General features: G+C 44.9%; 1 protein-coding gene across 11 annotated transcripts in view; it reads right to left on the reverse strand.

Annotated features, from left to right (window-relative positions):
• Nucleotides 1-22,466, reverse strand: part of MITF (melanocyte inducing transcription factor) — a 197,893-nt gene that overhangs the window by 123,926 nt on the left and 51,501 nt on the right. The window contains exon 1 of one of the 11 annotated variants that reach the window (XM_044300730.1): nt 4,824-4,935. The exons of the other annotated variants lie outside the window; for them this stretch is intronic. Coding sequence (XP_044156665.1) covers nt 4,824-4,876 — 53 coding nt within the window. The 5' untranslated portion in view covers nt 4,877-4,935. Of the gene's footprint in view, nt 1-4,823; nt 4,936-22,466 lie in introns of those variants that run through there. 11 annotated transcript variants of the gene reach the window in all.

Raw genomic sequence — 22,466 nt, forward strand, 5'->3', positions numbered from 1 at the left:
TCCCAGCATGCTCCATTCATTGCTATGGCGTTCTGAGAACAGCCAAGCAAGTGTACATCTTGGAAGTCATAGTTTCACCACAGCTGGAGTGGTGGGGGTAGGAGTGCACCACCAATGAGGCCAGGTGAGGCAGCACCAGAGGAGGGTAAGAGGAGGGCAGCGGAAGGGCCATGGGTAATGAGCGCTTTCATTGTGGCAAAGGGGTTAGGTTAAGAAATTGAGGGGGGAGGAAGGGGGGGGGCGCCATTTCAGTTTTCGCCTATTGCAGCAGAAAGTCTAGGTGCACCCCTGGCCGGAGGTTAGCCATCACAGCTCTAAGTAAACATGCAGTGGTGTTCATGGAGAAAAAGAGGGTCCCACAGCAAAGTGCATAATGGGCCCCTCACTACGGTGCTGGGTTTTGCCACCTAGGATAGAAGAGCCAGTTTTTTTGTTCCCCCCCCCCCCCCCCCGTTTCCATAAGCCTATAGGGCAATTCCGTACCCTAGCATGGGTTCTTACTATCCAGAAGCAAAGGGGATGGGTCCAACCAATGGGTAAACTAACACAGAGATCAACAGTCTCAAATGCCTAAAACATCTGTTTGACTGCAACTTGTTAAATTCTAAGAAAATGCTTAACCAATCAGTGATGACACCGCCCCCCAGGAGCCGGTACATTACAGTACAGGACAGACTTCTGACCACAGACCTGGAAGCCAGCAGATCTCATGAGCAATGTCTCGATAAGGGCTCATGCACACGAACGTGTGCGGCCCCTCCCCGTATTGCGGCCCACAAACTTGAATAGGTCTGCAATCCGCAAGATATGGAGTGGAGGCATGGAGCAGAAGCCCACGGAGTGCTTCCATGGGATTTCGGTCAGTGTTTCCGCACCGCAGAAAATAGAACATGTTCTATTTTTTGGCGGTGCGGACTGAATCTTGCAGATTGTGGACCCATTCACGTGAATGGGTCCGCATCTGAAAGCGGCAGGCACGCGGCCGGTGTCCATGCCTTGCGGTCCTCAGCACGGGCACGGGGTGCACACGTTCGTATGCATGAGCCCTTATTCTAGGCAGTGGTGTTCACAGACGAAAAAGAGGGTCCCATATCAAAGATCGTAATGGGCCCCTCACAATGATGCTGGGTTTTGCCACCTAGGACGTAAGACCCCGGCGTAGGTTTCTCCTTCCATTCTGTTTCTATGAACCTTTGGGCCACCCTAGCACAGGTTCTTACATTCCAGAAGCCATGGGGATGGGATCAACCAGTGGACTGGGCCCTCTATTTCCAACGGGCAGCCTAACACAGAGATCAAGAGCCTGGCATTCCTAAAAGAGCTGTTGAGCTTGAACTTGTAAAATTCTAAGACAATGCTTAACCAATCAGAGATGACACCGCCCCCCAGGAGCCAGCACATTACAGTCTTCCTACAATGAATGAGAGATTTCTGAGCACAGACCAGGAAATCCGCAGATCTCTTGGGCCTGGTTCTTTCTAGCAGAGCACAACCTCCCACCGATTATCTATTCTGACATTCACCATCTTTAAAGATGAAGCTACAAGGAACTAAACTACCATTGAGATAAAGAAGACTATTCAGTAATTACTTCACAATCTACTAAAGCAGGCATGCTCAACCTGCGGCCCTCCAGCTGTTGTAAAACTACAACTCCCACAATGCCCTGCTGTAGGCTGTTAGGGCATGCTGGGAGTTGTAGTTTTGCAACAGCTGGAGGGCCGCAGGTTGAGCATGCCTGTACTAAAGGAACCGAGCCTCAATGTGGGGGAAATTTAGATTTGTGCATGAAAAAAAATGTACGTACAGCTTATTAGAACCACAAAAACTTTATAAAGAAGAAAAAAAGTGACTGAGTAAGTGCAACTGCAGCAACACAGCACAAAACAAATGCTGAACCCCATGGAAACAACGGTCTTGAAAAGACAGTATGTACGGGGCATTAACAAACACTAGCGACAGCTCCATACAAAGACGTCAACTCCGGACCAACAAACGCGCCAAGGTTCAAAGGCTTTTGTTATAATAATTAATTTTAAAAAAATACATACATAATATATATATATATCAAATTTCACCCTTTATGAGCAGGAATAATTTGAGAAATAGTTAGTGGGGTTGTGGATCTGCTGGTGGGCGTTATCTGTATCATGCTGGCCTGCCTAATGGGATTGTCCCACAAAAAATATTCTACATTTTTTAAACCGGCACCTGCATCTGAATACTTTTGTAATTGCATGTAATAAAAAATTAAGCATAGCCACCGAGCTAGTCACTGAAATCTAATTGTATAGCGCCACCTGCTGTTTGCTCTTTTTTTAATTTTACCGTCCTGCTCACTGAGATGGAAGCACATGCTCAGTTCCATCCTTCAACTGCCACCAGCTGCAGCAGGAAGGACATGCCCCCTTAGCTGCCAGTATAAATAAACAATTAGAGCAATGAATGGGGGGGGGAATCTCTAGATTCATGTGAGGTACAGGGCTGGTTCTTAGCTTTTTTTAAAAAAAGAGATGTGATATTGGATTTTCATTGTTTATTCATGGGACAGTCCCTTTAAATGGTGGTCTGGCTGGGCTTCTTTTCAAATGCAATTTAAGGGATTTGAATTAGTAGAGGCGGGGGCCCTATTCAGGTCCCCAATCTATTAGTCAGGGTATCTACAATAAGCCTCTATAAGCACTGGAGGACCCAGCCCGTTTGTGAATTACGCCAACAGAACATTGATTTTCTTGGGAACTGTGTAATACCTCATTTTCCCTGCAGGGGCGCTGCAGATAAAGTTGAACACTTGCCACCAGGGTCACCACAGGGATCATGGCAGTGATGGCTGATCAACCCCACAAAGAATCTGTCCAACCGGGTGAAACCATTGCATTCCGGGAGGTGGAGTCAGCGGGTGGGAACCAGTCCGAGTGATGGAGGCTTTCTATAAAGATATTTTATGGCTTTGTAGGAAAGAATTATATTTACCTCAAGTGCCTTCCTCATTATGTGTCTCAAGGTTAAGACGACCTCCTTACACAAACACATACATCCTGGAGCATATATCTGCAAGGACATTTGCTATATTGCATTCCTCCCAGAGATGGGGACATGCTAGATATCAGACCGGCCCGTCACCTTATATGTCCGCACAATATACAGTAGCCGGAACATTCACCCCGCTCGTCCTCAGGAAACCTTCCATTTCAGTGTGTTACGGCTCTAAGACAAGCATTTCCTTATATATGTATTTATTTATCATACTCACTTATATATAACACATATTCTTAAATTTAAAAAGTAGCCAAATCCTAACAGATAGGGAAAACCTTCACAGGTTAGGCTACTTTCACACTAGCGTTTTGTGCGGATCCGTCTTGTATCTGCACAGACGGATCCGCACGGATAATGCAAACGCTTGTATTCGTTTATAACGGAAGTGTTTGCATTATTCATAAAAAAAAAAAAGTCTAAGTCAAAACGGATCGGTCTTGACTTACATTGAAAGTCAATGGGGGACGGATCCGTTTTCAATTGCACCATATTGTGTCAGTGAAAAACTGATCCGTCACCATTGACTTACATTGCAAGTCTAGACGGATCCGTTTGTCTCCGCATCATCAGACGGTCACCAAAACGCTGCAAGCTGCGTTTTAGTGACTGTCTTAAAAAAACGTAACGGAGACCAAACGCAGCCAAAGTGATGCATTCTGAGCGGATCCTTTTCCATTCAGAATGCATTGGGGCTGAACTGATCCGTTTTGGGGCCGATTGTGAGAGCCCTGAACGGATCTCGCGAGCGGAGCCAGAAACGCCAGCGTGAAAGTAGCCTTAGGCAACAATTCCTGAGGATAGATAGATTGATAGATAAATGATAGATGAATGATAGATGAATGATGGATAGATAAATGATGGATGATAGATAAATGATAGATGAATGATAGATAAATGATCGATAGATAAATGATAGATAAATGATAGATGAATGATAGATAGATAAATGATAGATAAATAGATATAATATAGATAGATAGATATATATGAGAAGGATAGATAGATCTATTGAATCTAATCTACATATAGTCTTCTATTTGTCTTTCTATCTATATATCTACAGGTAAAACTTGAAAAATCTGAATATTGTGCAAAGTTCATTTATTTCAGTAATACAACTTGAAAGGTGAAACTAACAGATGAGACTCATTACAGGCAAAGCGAGAGATTTAAAGCCTTTATTTGGTATAATTTGGAAGATTATGGCTTTTACAACTTATGAAACCCCAAAGTCTCAGTTTTGAGGTCCCCTTTGCTCAGGGGGTACGGATTGATTAGCTGACTAGAGGGTTACACTTTGAGCCAAGAATATTGAACCTTTTCACAAAATTCTAATTTTAATTTACATTACTGAAATAAATGGAATTTTGCACGTTTCATCTGTATCTACCTAATCTATATCTACTATCCAATCTATCTAATGATGAGTCTATCTAATCTATATATATTCATCTATTTGTCTGTCTGTCTGTCTATGCATCTGTATCTAAAATTACCAATATATTACAACCAAGTATTACGGTATATTACAGATATTATTACATATATATAGTAAAACTTCTACATACATTATTTAAAACTATAAACATACAGTAATGAATGTTTTATTTCAGTTATACACAATTAATTCTATACTATTATTATTACTACAGTTATTTTTATTACTATCCACATCGTACGAATCATAACTGATTAAGATAAATTCTATGATTGTGATAAACCGAACATTTGAGAGCCGGGATGTGAGAGCCGGGGCCCCTCCGCGGTGACGAGGAGCCGCTTACCTTGTTCTCAGGTCGTATCTCATCTGCTGGCTCAGTAAGCAAAGTACATTCATGTTCCAGTCAACCCCACAGAAAACACTCCAGCAGCACGAACAAAAAGTTTCCCCGACCACCGCCAGCTTCCAGAAACTGACTCTGCACAAACTCCCACGTCCTGCAGTGTCGCATCAGCATCCTGGTCTCAATCCACAGGCAGAGACATTTAAAGCCCCCCCCCCGGCAAATCTGAATAAGTGAGTAATGCCTGACACCCTGCGATCCTGCTCAACCTGTCCAGAAATCCTGCCCATTTTCATGCATACATTAACTGACAGATGACAAGAAGACCTGCCTGCGTTATACGCGGATCGTTAACAGAAAGGATACCAAATCATCCCGTTTCCCTAATACTATAGACCAGTAGACTACAAGACCAGTAGACTTCAACTCCCAATATATCAGCTGGAAAAAAAACACGCACACGAACATTTTTTGCGTTCCGTATACGGAACCATTCATTTCAATGGGTCCGCAAATAAAACAGAATGTATTCCGTGAACATTCCGTTTCCGTATGTCCGCAATTCCGTTCCGCTAGATTTTGAGTCTTGTCCTATTCTTGTCCGCAAATCACGGTCCGTGGCTCCATTCAAGTCAATGGATCCGCAAAAAAACGGAACACATACGGAATACGGATTGTCGGATATAATTTTTTTTTTAAAAAGGGGTACCTTTATCCAAAAACAGCGCCACCCTTGTTCATAGGTTAGGTCTGGTATTGCAGATCATCCTAGTGAGCTGCAATTCCAGGCAGAATCCACTGACAAGAGTGGCGCTGTTTTTCTGTATTCAGACAACCGCTTAACACATAGGACGCACCTGGTGTTTTAAGGTCCCTATACACATTAGGTTATCTGGGATTTTCATATTGATGGCCTACCCTCAGGCCTAGTTCACACAATCGTTTGTTTGTTTTTTGCGAGTGTACGGGCCTTTTTTGTGTTCCGTATACGGAACCATTCATTTCAATGGTTCCGCATTAAAAACGGAATGTGTTCCGTAAGCATTCCGTTTCCGTATTTCAATTTTTCCGTTCCGTTGAAAAAGATAGAATATGTCCTGTTATTGCCCGCAAATAATGTTCCGTGGCTCCATTCAAGTCAATGGGTCTGCAAAAAAAACGGAACACATACGGAAATGCATCCGTATGTCTTCCGTATCTGTTCCGTTTTTGCTGAACCATCTATTGAAAATGTTATGCCCAGCCCAATTTTTTTTATGTAATTACTCTATACCAGGGCTGGCCAACCTGCGGCTCTCCAGCTGTTGTAAAACTACAATTCCCACCATGCCCTGCTGTGGGCTGATAGCTGTAAGCTGTCTGGGCATGCTGGGAGTTGTAGTTTTGAAACAGCTGGAGAGCCACAGGTTGGCCATCCCTGCTCTATACTGTATATGCCATATGGAAAAACGGAAAGGAAACGGAAACACAATGGAACTCAAAAACGGAACAACGGATCCGTGAAAAACGGACCGCAAAAAACTATAAAAGCCATACGATCGTGTGAACTAGGCCTTAGGATATCAATATCAGGTTGGCGGGGGTCTGACTCCCAGCACCCCTGCCGATCAGCTGTTTGAATGGGCTGTGGCCCTCATTGAAGCGCCGTCCATTGGATAGAGGCCGTGTCTGGTATTGCAGCCCATGTCCGTTCACTTGAATGGGACTAAGCTGCACTTAGGCCTTGTGACCGATGTACGGTGCAGTCACTGGTCTAAGAAAAGGCCTGATCAGGGGTGCAGGGACTTGGACCCCCACCAATCCGATGATGATGACATATCCTGAGAATAGGCGAGACAGGCCATTAAAGGAGTTCTCCGGGTTTTTAATATTGATGACCTATTCCGGCTCCGGAAAAAAATAGAACATGTCCTATTCTTGTCCGCAATTGCGGACAAGAATAGGCAGTTCTGTGGCGCTGCCGGCCGGGTGTATTGCAGATTCACAATATACTACAGATGTGTGAATGGACCCTAGGCCTCTTGCACACAACCGTATAGCTTTTTCAGTATTTTTTAACGGAACCTTTGTTCCGTTTTTTTGTTTCCATTGTGTTTCTGTTCCGTAAAATATCTCCATATGGTTTCCATATGCGATTCGTTGTTTGCGGATCGCAAACAGAAACATAAATTTTTTAATCATTAATATAATGTACAGTAATGTGTTTTAACAGTGTACACATGGGCAAAGTGGGCATGGATCCGCAAAAAACGGATGACGTACGGATGTGTTCCGTATGCATTCCGTAGTTTTTGCGGACCCATTGACTTGAACGGAGCCACGGATCGTTATTTGCGGGCAATAATAGGAGAAGTTCTATCTTTCAGCAGAACGGATATACGGAAACGGAATGCACACGGAGTACTTTTTTTTTTTTTTTTTTGCGGAACTATTGAAATGAATACTTCCGCATACGGACTGCAAAAACAAAACGTGTGCAAGAGGCCTTAGGCCTCTTGCACACGGCCGTTTTTTTTTTCCCGTTTACTGGCCGTTTTTTGCGTTCCGTATACGGTCCGTATACGGAACCATTCATTTCAATGGTTCCGCAAAAAAAAACGGAATGTACTCCGTATGCATTCCGTTTCCGTATTTCCGTTTTTCCGTTCCGTTTTAACTTAGAACATGTCCTATTATTGCCCGCAAATCACAGTCCGTGGCTCCATTCAAGTCAATGGATCCGCAAAAAAAACGGAACACATACGGAAATGCATCCGTATGTCTTCCGTTTCCGTTCCGTTTTTTCCTGAACCATCTATTGAAAATGTTATGCCCAGCCCAATTTTATCTATGTAATTACTGTATACTGTATATGCCATACGGAAAAACGGAACGGAAAAACGGAACAGAAACGGAAACACAACGGAAACAAAAAACGGAACAACGGATCCATGAAAAACGGACCGCAAAACACTGAAAAAGCCATACGGCCGTGTGCAATAGGCCTTAGGCAGAGGTGTATGGCAGCAGCTTATTGACCTCTCCCAATTAAGAACACATGCACACTTAATGGGGTCTCACGGTCAAGAACCCCACAATCCCCAGAAAGAAGAGGTTAAAGGGTTATCCTATGATTAATGAAAAATGAATAAAAATGACATCATTATATTATCCCATCCTTTAGCACATGATAAAGTTATAACCAACTCTGTACCTCACATGGATCCACATTCACTGCTCCAATCGCTCTGCTAAATTTATATCAAGTTGGCAGCTCAGGGGGGCAATTCCTTTCTGCTGCAGATCAGGAGGTATGTTTTTTTCTGCTGCAGCTCTCACCCTATCACAGCTCAGGCGGCAGTTGAAGAATTGAACTGAGCATGTGCGGCCTTCTCAGTGAGCAGGACAAAGAAATCAGAAAAAGAGCAAACAGCAGGTGGCGCTATACAATTACATTTTATTCAATAACTCAGGGGCTGTGCTAAATTTTTAATTACATGCAGTTACAAAAGTATTCCGATCCAGGGGCTGGTTTGAAAACTGTAGAATATTTTTCATGGTACAACCTCTTTAAGGCACCTTAACAATTTTCCTGCACCGCACTTGTCCTGACTGCAGTATACCTGTATTCAAATGATTGTGGGGGTCCCAGCACCATCCCCCTTCCCCTCCCCAATCCTTGTGATATGTCATAGCTTAATATAAATGGGGGGGAAAAAATGGAAAAAAAAAGAAAAAGGAAGGTACAAAAGGACAATTATCCCTTTAAAGGAAGATATGTAGGTGGGGAAATTGGGTCAAGGAAGAAATATTCATATAAGAAATTGATGTGTTTGTAAATATAATTTTGTTCCCTACTTGTATGTAATTCTGCAGAACTCAGATTGCGCCTCGCAGTTGATGTTTACAACCTTTATACACCATAATGTGTCCCCTGAATGCAGCATTATTTCATCATGTGGGAAATATCTGAACTTTAGCAGCACTTACTGATGACATTGATTCCAGCATTTTAAAATGTGCCCTCCCAGTATCTGTTATTTTTGGAAATATTTTATGGGGGGAGAGGTGTAACCACTTTGGCCCTTGGCTCTGATGCAGAGCAAGAGATGTCCATTGTGTGTAGTAGATAGGGCTGGTTACTGCAGCGCTCCATTGTGTGTAGCGGATAGGACTGGTTACTGCAGCGCTCCATTGTGTGTAGCGGATAGGACTGGTTACTGCAGCGCTCCATTGTGTGTAGCGGATAGGACTGGTTACTGCAGAGCTCCATTGTGTATAGCGGATAGGGCTGGTTACTGCAACGCTCCATTGTGGGTAGCAGATAGGACTGGTTACTACAGAGCTCCATTGTGTGTGGCAGATAGGACTGGTTACTGCAGCGCTCCATTGTGTGTAGCGGATAGGACTGGTTACTGCAGCGCTCCATTGTGTGTAGTAGATAGGACTGGTTACTGCAGCGCTCCATTGTGTGTAGCGGATAGGACTGGTTACTGCAGCGCTCCATTGTGTGTAGCGGATAGGACTGGTTACTGCAGCGCTCCATTGTGTGTAGCGGATAGGACTGGTTACTGCAGCGCTCCATTGTGTGTAGCGGATAGGGCTGGTTACTGCAGCGCTCCATTGTGGGTAGTAGATAGGGCTGGTTACTGCAGCGCTCCATTGTGTGTAGCATATAGGACTGGTTACTGCTGAGCTCCATTGTGTGTAGCGGATAGGGCTGGTTACTGCAGAGCTCCATTGTGTGTAGCGGATAGGGCTGGTTACTGCAGAGCTCCATTGTGTGTAGCGGATAGGGCCGGTTACTGCAGCGCTGCTCCCACTGAATTGAATGGTAAGAGCTCTGTCCACTACACACAACGGATGGGGCTGTAGTTCCTGCACCTGTACAGAAAAGCTGATCACTGGGGTGCAGACTATTACCCCCACCCCAATCAGATATTGATGGCCTAACCTGAGGATTAGCCATGATAATGAAATGAATTATTACATGCATTATTACGTTTCAGGAGTCATTATTATTCGTTTTCCGGTCCTGCACAGAAACAGAAAAATACTAACCTAGCCTTATACTGTTCCGGGCAGCAGCAGCAAAAGCGTATACTTTCCTTTTAACCCCCTTACAACCAGCGCCTGGTCCTGGGTTATAATCCGGAGCTCTTTACATGTACGGAACGGGATTTAAGCTTCTGCACTCGAGCAGGAACAGGTCAGGTCCCCGGCTGTTAATGACACCTGGGGACCCCAAGTAGAAGACAAACGTGGTTTATTACTGCTTCTGCCGTCTCCTGTGCTCAGTGCATAGCCCTCAAAGAGCGCAATGCTGTTCCCTCTATTGGACCTAGTGATCATGTGATGCAGAGCTGCTTGGACTTAGCAGGGCCTGAACAGCACTTCGAGTGCCTGTGTACAATGCCCCCAAGGGGCTGTGTTCCTCTGTAAGGGCTCATGCACATGAACGCGTTTTATTTCAGTGTCCATTCTGCTTATTTTTCGGCCTGTATGGGGAACCATTCATTTCATTTGGGCCGCAAAAAAAAACGGAAATGACTCCATGTGCATTCCGTATCCATGTGACCGCAAGTCCGTTCCGCAAAAAAATAGAGCATGTCCTATTCTTCTCCGTTTTGCAGACAAGGATAGGCATTGCTACAATGGATCTGCAAAAAATACGGATGTAACACAAATGTCACAGGGATGTCATCAGGTTTTTTTTGTTTTTTTGCAGATCCGTGTTTTGTGGACTGCAAAATACATACAGGGCTCTTTTGGATGCCCCAGTTACAGAGGAAAAGTGCAAAATTTCCCCCATCTTTTAATGACCTCCGGAGGGACAAATTTTGTGCCAAAAATATATTTAAAAAATATAATAAAATACAAATAAAATAAAGATTCAAAAAAAATGAAATTGTCCATGCCAAACAAAACCGCCAGTTTTCCCAAAATAAACTTGAAAAAGTGAAAAAAATTCTGGTCAAAAATATTAACAAATAGCCCAAAAGCAAAACTTTTTTTTAGAACGTCCAACCAATAAAGTTAGGACCGTTAAACCATCTTGTGCGCCAAATCACGAAAAAAAATGTCTTGTCATTAAGGGGTTAAAAACTCGCTGTATCAGAGTTATAACGCTATGCATTTCTCATGACGTGTGAATGTACTCTAAAATTAAAAGCTTAAGAAACTAAACTTGGAACAATCAAATTTCATTTTGTGAAGAAATAGTTCTGCAAATAAAAAAAAGGAACGCTATCACTTTAAGCAGACCTTAAAAGAGCAGAAATACAGGAAGTCTTGCCGAATGCCGATTACTAAATCACAAACGAAAGGTCAACGAGTCGAGCAGCATGACTTCCAAGTGAGCGCCACAAATACATTTGAGGAAATATGGCTTCTGCTCCGTTTGAAGTCATCGAGGAGTTGGCGTGAGACCGGTGGCGTGAACCAAACGTGGGATCTGTTTGGAGGAGGACGGCGGCTGTAGGGCCTGAAACGGCACGCCATTACAAGTCAGAGAATGGAAAAACATAGCTGCTTTTTTTTCCAAAAACAGCGCCACATCTGTCTAGGGGCTGCACCTTAGCGCCATTAAAGTCAAGGGGGCCGAGAGGCAATACTACATGCAGCCTGGACAGGTTTGGAAGAAAGGAGCCATGTGTTTCTAAGGGCTCATGCACATGACTGTATGTAGTTTGCGGTCTGCAAAAAACGGATCCCCAAAAAATATTGATGACATCCGCGTGCATTCCGTATTTTGCGGAATGGAACAGCCGGCCCCTAATAGAACAGTCTTATCCTTGTCCGTAATGCAGACAATAATAGGACATGTTCTATTTTTTTCTGAAACAGACATTCGGAAACTGAATGCACACGGAGTAATTTCCGTTTTTTTTAAGACCCATTGAAATAAATGGTTCGGCATAGGGGGTGCACGAAAAAAACGGAACGGACATGGAAAGAAAATACGTTCATGGGCATGAGCCCTAAGCCTGGACAAACCCACTGATGGAAAGTCGCTAGATCGCAATGAAACACAGTGGGGGTCATTAACAAAGACCAGTCTCTGATTCCCCCTTGCGCTGCTAAAGGATGAGCGCAAATGATTAAGGCCTCATGCACACGAACGTTCTTTTAGTCCGCATCCGAGCCGCAGTTTTGGCGGCTCGGATGCGAAGCCATTCACCTAAATGGGGCCGCAATTATATTAATGGCTGTCCGTGCCGTTCCGCAAATTGCAGAACACACACGGACGCCATCCGTGTTTTGCGGATCCGCATTTTACACACCGCAAAACACACAACGGTCGTGTGCATGAGGCCTAAGAGGCACGCGACTTGTAATAAATTAGCCGCAGTTTCGGCAGTCCATGCCCCTGACTGGAGTAGTTTTTTTGCCAACATTTATGACTGTTTCCAGGGCGTAAATGTTAGTAAAGTTGTGTGGGCCGATGTCCCGCCATCACACCCCCGTCATTCCCAAGTGGCGAGGACGATGTAAAAACGCCAGTGTGACACAATATTGTCGCACAGGCGTTTAAATTGTCACAAAAAAAGGGGCTGGCGACTTTTTTTTTAATGCCAAAAACAGAGGTCAAAATGTTAGTAAATGACCCCCAATGTACGACATTAAAGGAAGAACCCAAAAAATAAAAAGCTAGATAGCACCAGGCGCCTTGAGAATAATCTTCCAGTCAAACAGTGCAGGTGCAGAGGACGCGATCCAAACTCAGGAAGCAATGGCTCCAGCATCCAGAATTACGGATGAGAGAACTTGTGTTTTCCGAGTTTGAGTTTGGGGCTCCGGTTTTATAACCGTTCCGATATGGATTGCGTTACCACGGGCCATAACTGAATTCTATGACAGAATGGATAACGGAAGCCTTTAAGGCTTCCGTTTTGCATTCCATCCTAGAATTCCCTTATATTCCGTTATAACCTATAACAGAAATCCAAAGGATCCGGCAAAAAGACAGAAGTTACTCAGTGTGCATTCTGTTTCTGTATGTCCGTTCTGCAAAAAAAATAGAACCTATCCTATTATTGTCTGCATTACCGATAAGGATAGGACTGTTCTATTAGGGGCCGTTCTGTTCCACAAAATACAGAATGCACACGGGCGTCATACGTATTTTTTGTTGATCAGTCTTTAGCGGACCTCAAAATATACATGAGCCCTAAATTTGTCGTTATCCTGGGTGATCCGACTCACCCGAAGTAACTGAATCCTAGATCTGGGATAATCACTTTTAGGGCTGGGAACGTGGGAAGCCCGTGCTGTGGACCACAAATTGCGGTTCGCAATGCATGGGCACCGTCCGTGGGGCAGGCGCATGGGGATCGCAGACTCATTCATTTGAATGGGTCCGCGATCCTTCCATTCCGCAAAAAGATAGAACTTGCTCTATCTTTTTGCGGTGCGGAAGCACGGAACGGAACCCCAGAAAGCACTCCGTAGCGCTTCCGTAGTGTTCCGTTCCTCCGTTCCGCATCTCCGGATTTGCGGACCCATTGAAATAAATGGTCCGCATCAGTGATGCGGAATGGCCACGGAACGGTGCCCGTGTATTGCGGATCTGCAAATGCGGTCCGCAATACGGCAACAGGCATTACATTTTTGTGTGAATAAGCCCTTATAATGCATAAAAAATAATAATTGCAACCAGTGGGCTAAGGCCGGGTTGACATCACTGTAATCCGGTCACTGTATCCGGCGTACATGCAATATTTTTTGTCCGGCATAAAGTCGGCATCAGGGGCGTTGCTGGGTTAAAACATTCGGGGCCTGTACCCCTGATGTTTTGTCCCAGGCCCCGAATGTCCTGCCTGCAAGATAGATACAACTGTATTGCCATCCTCAGGATGGCAATACAATTGAATCTAATGCCCTGCCAGAGCTGAAGGACCTGTGGTGACATCACAGGTCATGTGATCAGTGCCAGACGCAGTGCTGAAAAGGACCTGCGATGATGTCACCGTCATGGGACCAGTGCAGGAGAGGACAGCTCAGCAGTGAAGAGAAGTCTGCTACATGAGGAGAGGTAAGTGAAGGGAAAGGCAGAGCAATGCTGGGAGTTGTAGTTATTTAACTGGGACTGTATGTTAGGGCTGAAGGGAGGGAAGTTATTTCCATGGGACAGTGGGGTGGAGTGATGTTATTTACATGGGACTGAAAGTTGAGGGAGCGATGTTAATTACATGGGAATGCATGTTGGAGGTGGCTGCGGCACGTTGATGTTATTTACATGGGACTATATGTTGAAGGCGGGTATGGGAGGGAGTGATATTTTTTACATGGGACTGAATGTTGAGGGGTAATGTGATTTACATGGAACTGTATGTTGAAAGTGACTGGGGGAGGAAGTGATGTTATTTACATGGGACTGAATATTGAAGGGGTGATGTTATTTACATGAGACTGTATGTTGAAGGCAGCTGGGGAGGGGGTAATGTTATTTACGTGGGACTGTATATTGGATGGGGCAGGAGAGATGGTGTGATGTTATTTACATGGGACTGTAATCTAGAGGGGGCTGTAGATAGAAAGGGATGTTATTTACATGGGACTGTATATTGGAGGGGGCTGGAGAGGTAATGTGATGGTATTTACATGGCACTGTATGGCGGAGAAGGGAAATAATGTTATTTACATGGGACTGTATGGTGGAGGGGCTGAGGAATTTTTGAGGACAGTAAATGGAGGAATATAACTACAGGGGGCACTGCAGGGGCGATATAAATACTGGGAGGGCTTCAGGGCGAGCATTATAACAGTAGGGGGCGATATAAATTCTGTGGGCATTTTAAATCCAGGAGACATTAGGCGTTCTTATTACTACTGGGGGTTCTATAGGAGGGACTTATAGATCCACATCATTTCTACTAAGACCACTGTGGGGGTCCTATTACTACTGATGGGTCTGCAGAGAGCTTTATTACCACTGGGGGAACAATAGGGGGCCCTATTTCTACTGGGGGGCTCTGTAAGGGCATTATTAATACTGGAGGGCTCTAATGGGGGAACTCTTGAGGAGCATTATCACAGTTGGGTTCAGTAGGGGGCAGTATTACTAATGAGGGCATTCTAGAAGGGAATTACTATTGGTGGTACTATGAGGAGCACTATTACTATGGGGGGCACTCATTGTTATTCAGGATAGTATTTGGGGGTAGCTAAGATGTCTGTGTGTCACACTCTGCAGAGACGAGGCGGCTGAGAGAAGTGTCCGAACGGAATGGAGAAGATGATGACAGAGAAGATCTACATCAGAGGTACGTGCTGCTGTATAGCTATAGCGGGCTTAGGGGTCGGTTGGTCGACTTAGAGAATTGGGCGATATGCATTGGGGCTTGGGCCCCGGATCTTTTGAGACCCTAGCCACGCCCCTGGTCGGCATATATGCCGGAGAGCGGCCGGATTACCGGCGGATCCCATTATAGTGAATAGGGATCCGGCAGTGCCCGGTGGTATCCGGCTATGTCAAATACAGTGAACTCCAGCATTCTGTTTCTCCGCCGGAACAGACTTCCGGAGTTCTAGCGCAGAAGTGAACCCAGCTTTAGAAAGCACTTCAAAACATATTTTCCCTTCCGATACATAAACTACAGCATCAAGGAAGGGTAAGGCGACTTTCACACTTGCGTTTTTGCTGGATCCGTTATGGATGAGCAAAAACGCTTCCGCCATGATAATACAACTGGCTGCATCCGTTATGAACGGATCCAGTTGTATTATCTTCTAAAATAGTGCCGTATCCGTCATGGCTAACACCAATGTGTCAGAGAAAACGGATCTAGCACCATCGACTTAAATTGTTTTTCCTTCCGGATCCATTTGCTCCGCATCCCAGGACGCACTCAAAAACGCTGCTTGCAGCGTTTTTCTGTCCGCGATGAGAACGCAACCAAACAGAAGGGAATGCATTATGGCGCACTCTGTTCTCGTCAGTTCAGTTTAGTCGCCATTGACAATGAATGGGGACAAAACCGAAGCGTTTTCCTCCGGTATTGAGACCCTATGACGGATCCCAATAGCGGAAAAGAAAACACTGATGTGAAAGTAGCCCAATCCCTGTCTGGAGCTCACCGCAGTAAATCCCAACCCCAGGTATGTTCCAGTCACGTTTTCACAAAAAAGCTCCAGTTCCCGGGACAAGTATGTCCTCTATGTATCTAAGGCACCAAAAAAGGACCAGCTATAAAACAGGTTTACGTTCAACCGCCGCCATATAGAGATTTGCATACATCAGTGCGACATTTGAACCCATGGTAGTTCTGCGGCGCTGCAGATAAAAATTATACTTAAATAAAAAATAATTGTGCAAAATAAATTCCAAAAAGGGACAAAATAAATCCTTTTCTTTCAGGTGCGTATCCAGAGACGGCCAGCGCTTCCTCGCAATCCCTCAGCAGGTTCTACTGTAGCATACGGGGAGACCGTAATCACATCAGCCGCGTGCTCCACTCTCCTCGATTTCTCTATAAAATCAGACGTATCCTTCACATAAGGCGACTTTCACACTTGCGTTGATGTTTTCCGGTATTGAGATCCGGCAGAGGATCTCAATACTGGAAAAAAAGAAAAGGTTTCCGTTTAGAAGCCAAAAAAAAAAAACTGATCCGTCACCCATTGACTTTCAGTGTATTTAGTGACGGATCCGTTTTTTTCCCCGTTTTGATTTCACACAACTGCATCCTAATGGAACGGATGCATCCTGATGTGCAAAATCAACAAGGATCCGTTTAATTCCGGTACATTCCGCTGCCGGATCTCAATACCGTAATTAACAACGCAAGTGTGAAAGGGGCCTAAGATGCGAGTCTCACTTAAGCTTCATAAAAACTCGCTTGTAACCAGGAGTCGAAATGTTGCCGATTCCTGTATCCGGGCTAAGGCGTATTTTTGGATTCTAGATACTGTGGAGACTAAAGGAAGAGCTCCATAGCTGGTAGAGGGGAACGCTAGAGCGGTTCCTTATACAGACCGTATACGAAACGCAAAAAAAGGTCGTGTGAACGAGCCCTTATGGATAGTTTTCTATTGCCTTAGAAAAAAAATATGAGCAAGAGGTAAAAAAAAAAAAATGCGCTTAAGAAAGTAAGTGTAACATACAGAAAAAGTGCAGAGAGTATTGGAGCCAAGAGAATTGAGATCTTGGCAATGACCTAAAATATTTCCCCCCCCCCACATTATTTATTCACATTTATTTCACCACTTTTCTTAACGCCAATATTTGTAGTGATAACAATAATTGATTGATGCACAAAGTTTATTACATGTTTTATATTTCATCAAGAAATTTGGTGAAATAAATTAAAATAAGTAATTCAGGCAGACAAGATCTTCATTTGATCCAACATATATATTTTTTTATATTATGAGGGGGATTTATCATTAACCCCTGGCATGAGAAGGTCCCAAACCTGAGGTTTTCAACACCATTGGACCTAAATTCAGGCACAAGTGGCATTTCTGCGCTGCCCTCGACACTTTCCTGAGAAGGGTGCGTGGTGAGGGGTCAGCGGGTCCAGAACATTTATCTGCTTTTATGCAATTTTTTTTTTGCAAAACATGGCTAAAATCTACACCAGCTTCTAGGTGGCGTACATTTAAATGTAGGTGCACGGACTGCTGGAGGATCCATACTGAAACACTAAGCAACCTGGATATATCCTGAAGCACTAAGCAGCCTGGACCCATACTGAAGCACTAAGCAGCCTGGACCCATACTGAAGCACTAAGCAGCCTGGACCCATACTGAAGCACTAAGCAGCCTGGACCCATACTGAAGCACTAAGCAGCCTGGACCAATACTGAAGCACTAAGCAGCCTGGACCCATACTGAAGCACTAAGCAGCCTGGACCAATACTGAAGCACTAAGCAGCCTGGACCCATACTGAAGCACTAAGCAGCCTGGACCCATACTGAAGCACTAAGCAGCCTGGACCCATACTGAAGCACTAAGCAGCCTGGACCAATACTGAAGCACTAAGCAGCCTGGACCCATACTGAAGCACTAAGCAGCCTGGACCCATACTGAAGCACTAAGCAGCCTGGACCAATACTGAAGCACTAAGCAGCCTGGACCCATACTGACGCACTAAGCAGCCTGGACCCATACTGAAGCACTAAGCAGCCTGGACCCATACTGAAATACTAAGCAGCCTGGACCTATACTGAAACACTAAGCAGCCTGGACCAATACTGAAACACTAAGCTGCCTGGACCAATACTGAAGCACTAAGCTGCCTGGACCAATACTGAAGCACTAAGCAGCCTGGACCTATACTGAAGCACTAAGCAGCCTGGACCCATACTGAAGCACTAAGCAGCCTGGACCCATACTGAAATACTAAGCAGCCTGGACCTATACTGAAACACTAAGCAGCCTGGACCAATACTGAAACACTAAGCTGCCTGGACCAATACTGAAGCACTAAGCTGCCTGGACCAATACTGAAGCACTAAGCAGCCTGGACCAATACTGAAGCACTAAGCAGCCTGGACCTATACTGAAGCACTAAGCAGCCTGGACCTATACTGAAGTACTAAGCAGCCTGGACCAATACTGAAATACTAAGCAGCCTGGACCAATACTGAAATACTAAGCAGCCTGGACCAATACTGAAGCACTAAGCAGCCTGGACCAATACTGAAGCACTAAGCTGCCTGGACCAATACTGAAATACTAATCAGCCTAGACCTATACTGAAGCACTAAGCAGCCTGGACCTATACTGAAGCACTAAGCAGCCTGGACCTATACTGAAGCACTAAGCAGCCTGGACCTATACTGAAACACTAAGCAGCCTGGACCCATACTGACGCACTAAGCAGCCTGGACCTATACTGAAACACTAAGCAGCCTGGACCTATACTGAAACACTAAGCAGCCTAGACCCATACTGAAGAACTAAGCAGCCTGGACCTATACTGAAGCACTAAGCAGCCTGGACCAATACTGAAGCACTAAGCAGCCTGGACCAATACTGAAGCACTAAGCAGCCTGGACCTATACTGAAGCACTAAGCAGCCTGGACCCATACTGAAGCACTAAGCAGCCTGGACCCATACTGAAGCACTAAGCAGCCTGGACCTATACTGAAACACTAAGCAGCCTGGACCCATACTGACGCACTAAGCAGCCTGGAACTATACTGAAACACTAAGCAGCCTGGACCCATACTGACGCACTAAGCAGCCTGGACCTATACTGAAACACTAAGCAGCCTGGACCTATACTGAAACACTAAGCAGCCTAGACCCATACTGAAGCACTAAGCAGCCTGGACCTATACTGAAGCACTAAGCAGCCTGGACCAATACTGAAGCACTAAGCAGCCTGGACCTATACTGAAGCACTAAGCAGCCTGGACCCATACTGAAGCACTAAGCAGCCTGGAACTATACTGAAGTACTAAGCAGCCTGGACCAATACTGAAATACTAAGCAGCCTGGACCAATACTGAAATACTAAGCAGCCTGGACCAATACTGAAGCACTAAGCAGCCTGGACCAATACTGAAGCACTAAGCTGCCTGGACCAATACTGAAATACTAAGCAGCCTAGACCTATACTGAAGCACTAAGCAGCCTGGACCAATACTGAAGCACTAAGCAGCCTGGACCAATACTGAAGCACTAAGCTGCCTGGACCAATACTGAAATACTAAGCAGCCTAGACCTATACTGAAGCACTAAGCAGCCTGGACCTATACTGAAGCACTAAGCAGCCTGGACCTATACTGAAGCACTAAGCAGCCTGGACCTATACTGAAGCACTAAGCAGCCTGGACCTATACTGAAACACTAAGCAGCCTGGACCCATACTGACGCACTAAGCAGCCTGGACCTATACTGAAACACTAAGCAGCCTGGACCTATACTGAAACACTAAGCAGCCTGGACCAATACTGAAGCACTAAGCAGCCTGGACCAATACTGAAGCACTAAGCAGCCTGGACCTATACTGAAACACTAAGCAGCCTGGACCCATACTGAAGCACTAAGCAGCCTGGAACTATACTGAAGTACTAAGCAGCCTGGACCTATACTGACGCACTAAGCAGCCTAGACCCATACTGAAGAACTAAGCAGCCTGGACCTATACTGAAGCACTAAGCAGCCTGGACCAATACTGAAGCACTAAGCAGCCTGGACCAATACTGAAGCACTAAGCAGCCTGGACCTATACTGAAGCACTAAGCAGCCTGGACCCATACTGAAGCACTAAGCAGCCTGGAACTATACTGAAACACTAAGCAGCCTGGAACTATACTGAAACACTAAGCAGCCTGGACCCATACTGAAACACTAAGCAGCCTGGACCCATACTGACGCACTAAGCAGCCTGGACCTATACTGAAACACTAAGCAGCCTGGACCTATACTGAAACACTAAGCAGCCTAGACCCATACTGAAGAACTAAGCAGCCTGGACCTATACTGAAGCACTAAGCAGCCTGGACCAATACTGAAGCACTAAGCAGCCTGGACCTATACTGAAGCACTAAGCAGCCTGGACCCATACTGAAGCACTAAGCAGCCTGGAACTATACTGAAACACTAAGCAGCCTGGACCCATACTGAAACACTAAGCAGCCTGGACCCATACTGACGCACTAAGCAGCCTGGACCTATACTGAAACACTAAGCAGCCTGGACCTATACTGAAACACTAAGCAGCCTAGACCCATACTGAAGAACTAAGCAGCCTGGACCTATACTGAAGCACTAAGCAGCCTGGACCAATACTGAAGCACTAAGCAGCCTGGACCAATACTGAAGCACTAAGCAGCCTGGACCTATACTGAAGCACTAAGCAGCCTGGACCCATACTGAAGCACTAAGCAGCCTGGAACTATACTGAAACACTAAGCAGCCTGGACCCATACTGAAACACTAAGCATCTTGGATCGCTACTGAAGCCCTGCCTGGAGCCATGATGAAAAACTAAAAAAAGCAGCTTGGAGCTACGCTGAACCACTAAGCAGCCTGGACCTATACTGAAACACCAAGCATCCAGGAGCCATAATACAACATTAAGCAGCAAAGAGCCATAATGAAGCACAAAGCAGCCGGAATCTATACTGAAATACCTAGATCCATGCTGATGGAGGGCAAGGGTGCGGAGAGTCTCCTAAGGCTACTTTCACACTAGCGTTTTTGTTGGATGCGGCAGGGTTCAGCAAAAACACTTCCGTTACTGATAATACAACCGTCTGCATCTGTTATGAACAGATCCGGTTGTATTATCTTTAACACGGACAAGATGGATCAGTCATGAGTCTTGGGGGACGGATCCGTTTTCTATTGTGTCAGAGAAAACGAATCCGTCCCCATTGACTTGCATTGTCGGTCATGACGGGTCCGTTTTGCTCCCAGGACGGAAAGAACTCCGCAGCATGCTGCTCTCCGGTATGAGAATGGTACGGAATGCATTTTGGAGCTCTCCGTTCTGTTCAGTTACGTTTTGTCCCCATTGACAATGAATAACAAGAAAACAGAAGTGTTTTTTTCCGGTATTGAGACGCTATGACGGATCTCAATACCGGAAAATATTAACGCTAGTGTGAAAGTAGCTTTAGATGTCCCATACCCTCTGCACGAGCTGCTCCTTCTAATATCAGGGAAAAGAGTGGCAGCTCCGGTCGCCTGCGTCTCTAATCCTGCAGATTCAGGAGCTGTGGATCTGTGTAACAAGTGAATACAGAATGCACCACCTAGTGGTGGGAATGAACGCCAGCATCTTGAGAATTAGACTGCAGAGGGAATTAATCTTAAAGATTTTATAAAAAAATTTAACGTATTGAATGTTATGACGAATTATGGTTTGGTTAATTTTCTAGAACCCATAGAGGCTTCACGACAGCCAGATGGCCGTAACCGTCACACAACAATACAGTGATTACCGATTTCTGGTTTCCATTGTTAGAACAAAGGGTCATGTTAACCTTTGGCTTCTGCATAATGGACAAGTCACTGAGGTAAAGTCTGAAAATGTGTGCAAGTGAAGCAGTGAAGCAGAATGCAGCAATAATAAGGAGCTCCCCAAAAAAATCCGTCCCATTGGCAGTGTGCGCTATGATGGGAGTATTTCCGTGCATCACATTTGTTTGCCACATCGGACCAAAGAACATATGGTAAACATTTAGCTCCTCGCAAGTGACTTCGTGGAATAACTTCGGTAATTGATTTTAAAGTGAAAAATTTTAGCTTTGGTTCCGAGGTACTAGTCCGACGTTTTGGCCGGACAAAAACCCTAATTTAGTTAATTTTATATTTAGTTTATTTATTTATTTAGTTTTTTTAATTATTTATTTGTTTAGTTAGTTAGTTAGTCAGTCAGTCAATCGCCTGCTGTATCTGCTGGTGTAACACTAGTTTTAGTCAGTTCTTTAATCCAACCGTTTGCATTATTGCAAACTAAATTCTGAGTATCCGCACCCAATCTCCTCTCTCCTACATAGATGAATCAGGATGGCCTCCCAGCCCACTCGAATAGCTGATAACAGTATTGCTGACAGATGGGTCTACTGTTTGCTGTATGTATGGGAAGCAAGGGGGTCATACTACAAGATGGCAGCTGTCTAAGGTAGCATAGCAGCAGAGTATGAATGCAAAAAGTGTATCTGTCTGCTATAATCAACAGGCTTTCCATCAATGACTGCT

Source organism: Bufo gargarizans, chromosome 7, assembly GCF_014858855.1.
Source record: "Bufo gargarizans isolate SCDJY-AF-19 chromosome 7, ASM1485885v1, whole genome shotgun sequence".
NCBI classification, from domain to species: domain Eukaryota; kingdom Metazoa; phylum Chordata; class Amphibia; order Anura; family Bufonidae; genus Bufo; species Bufo gargarizans.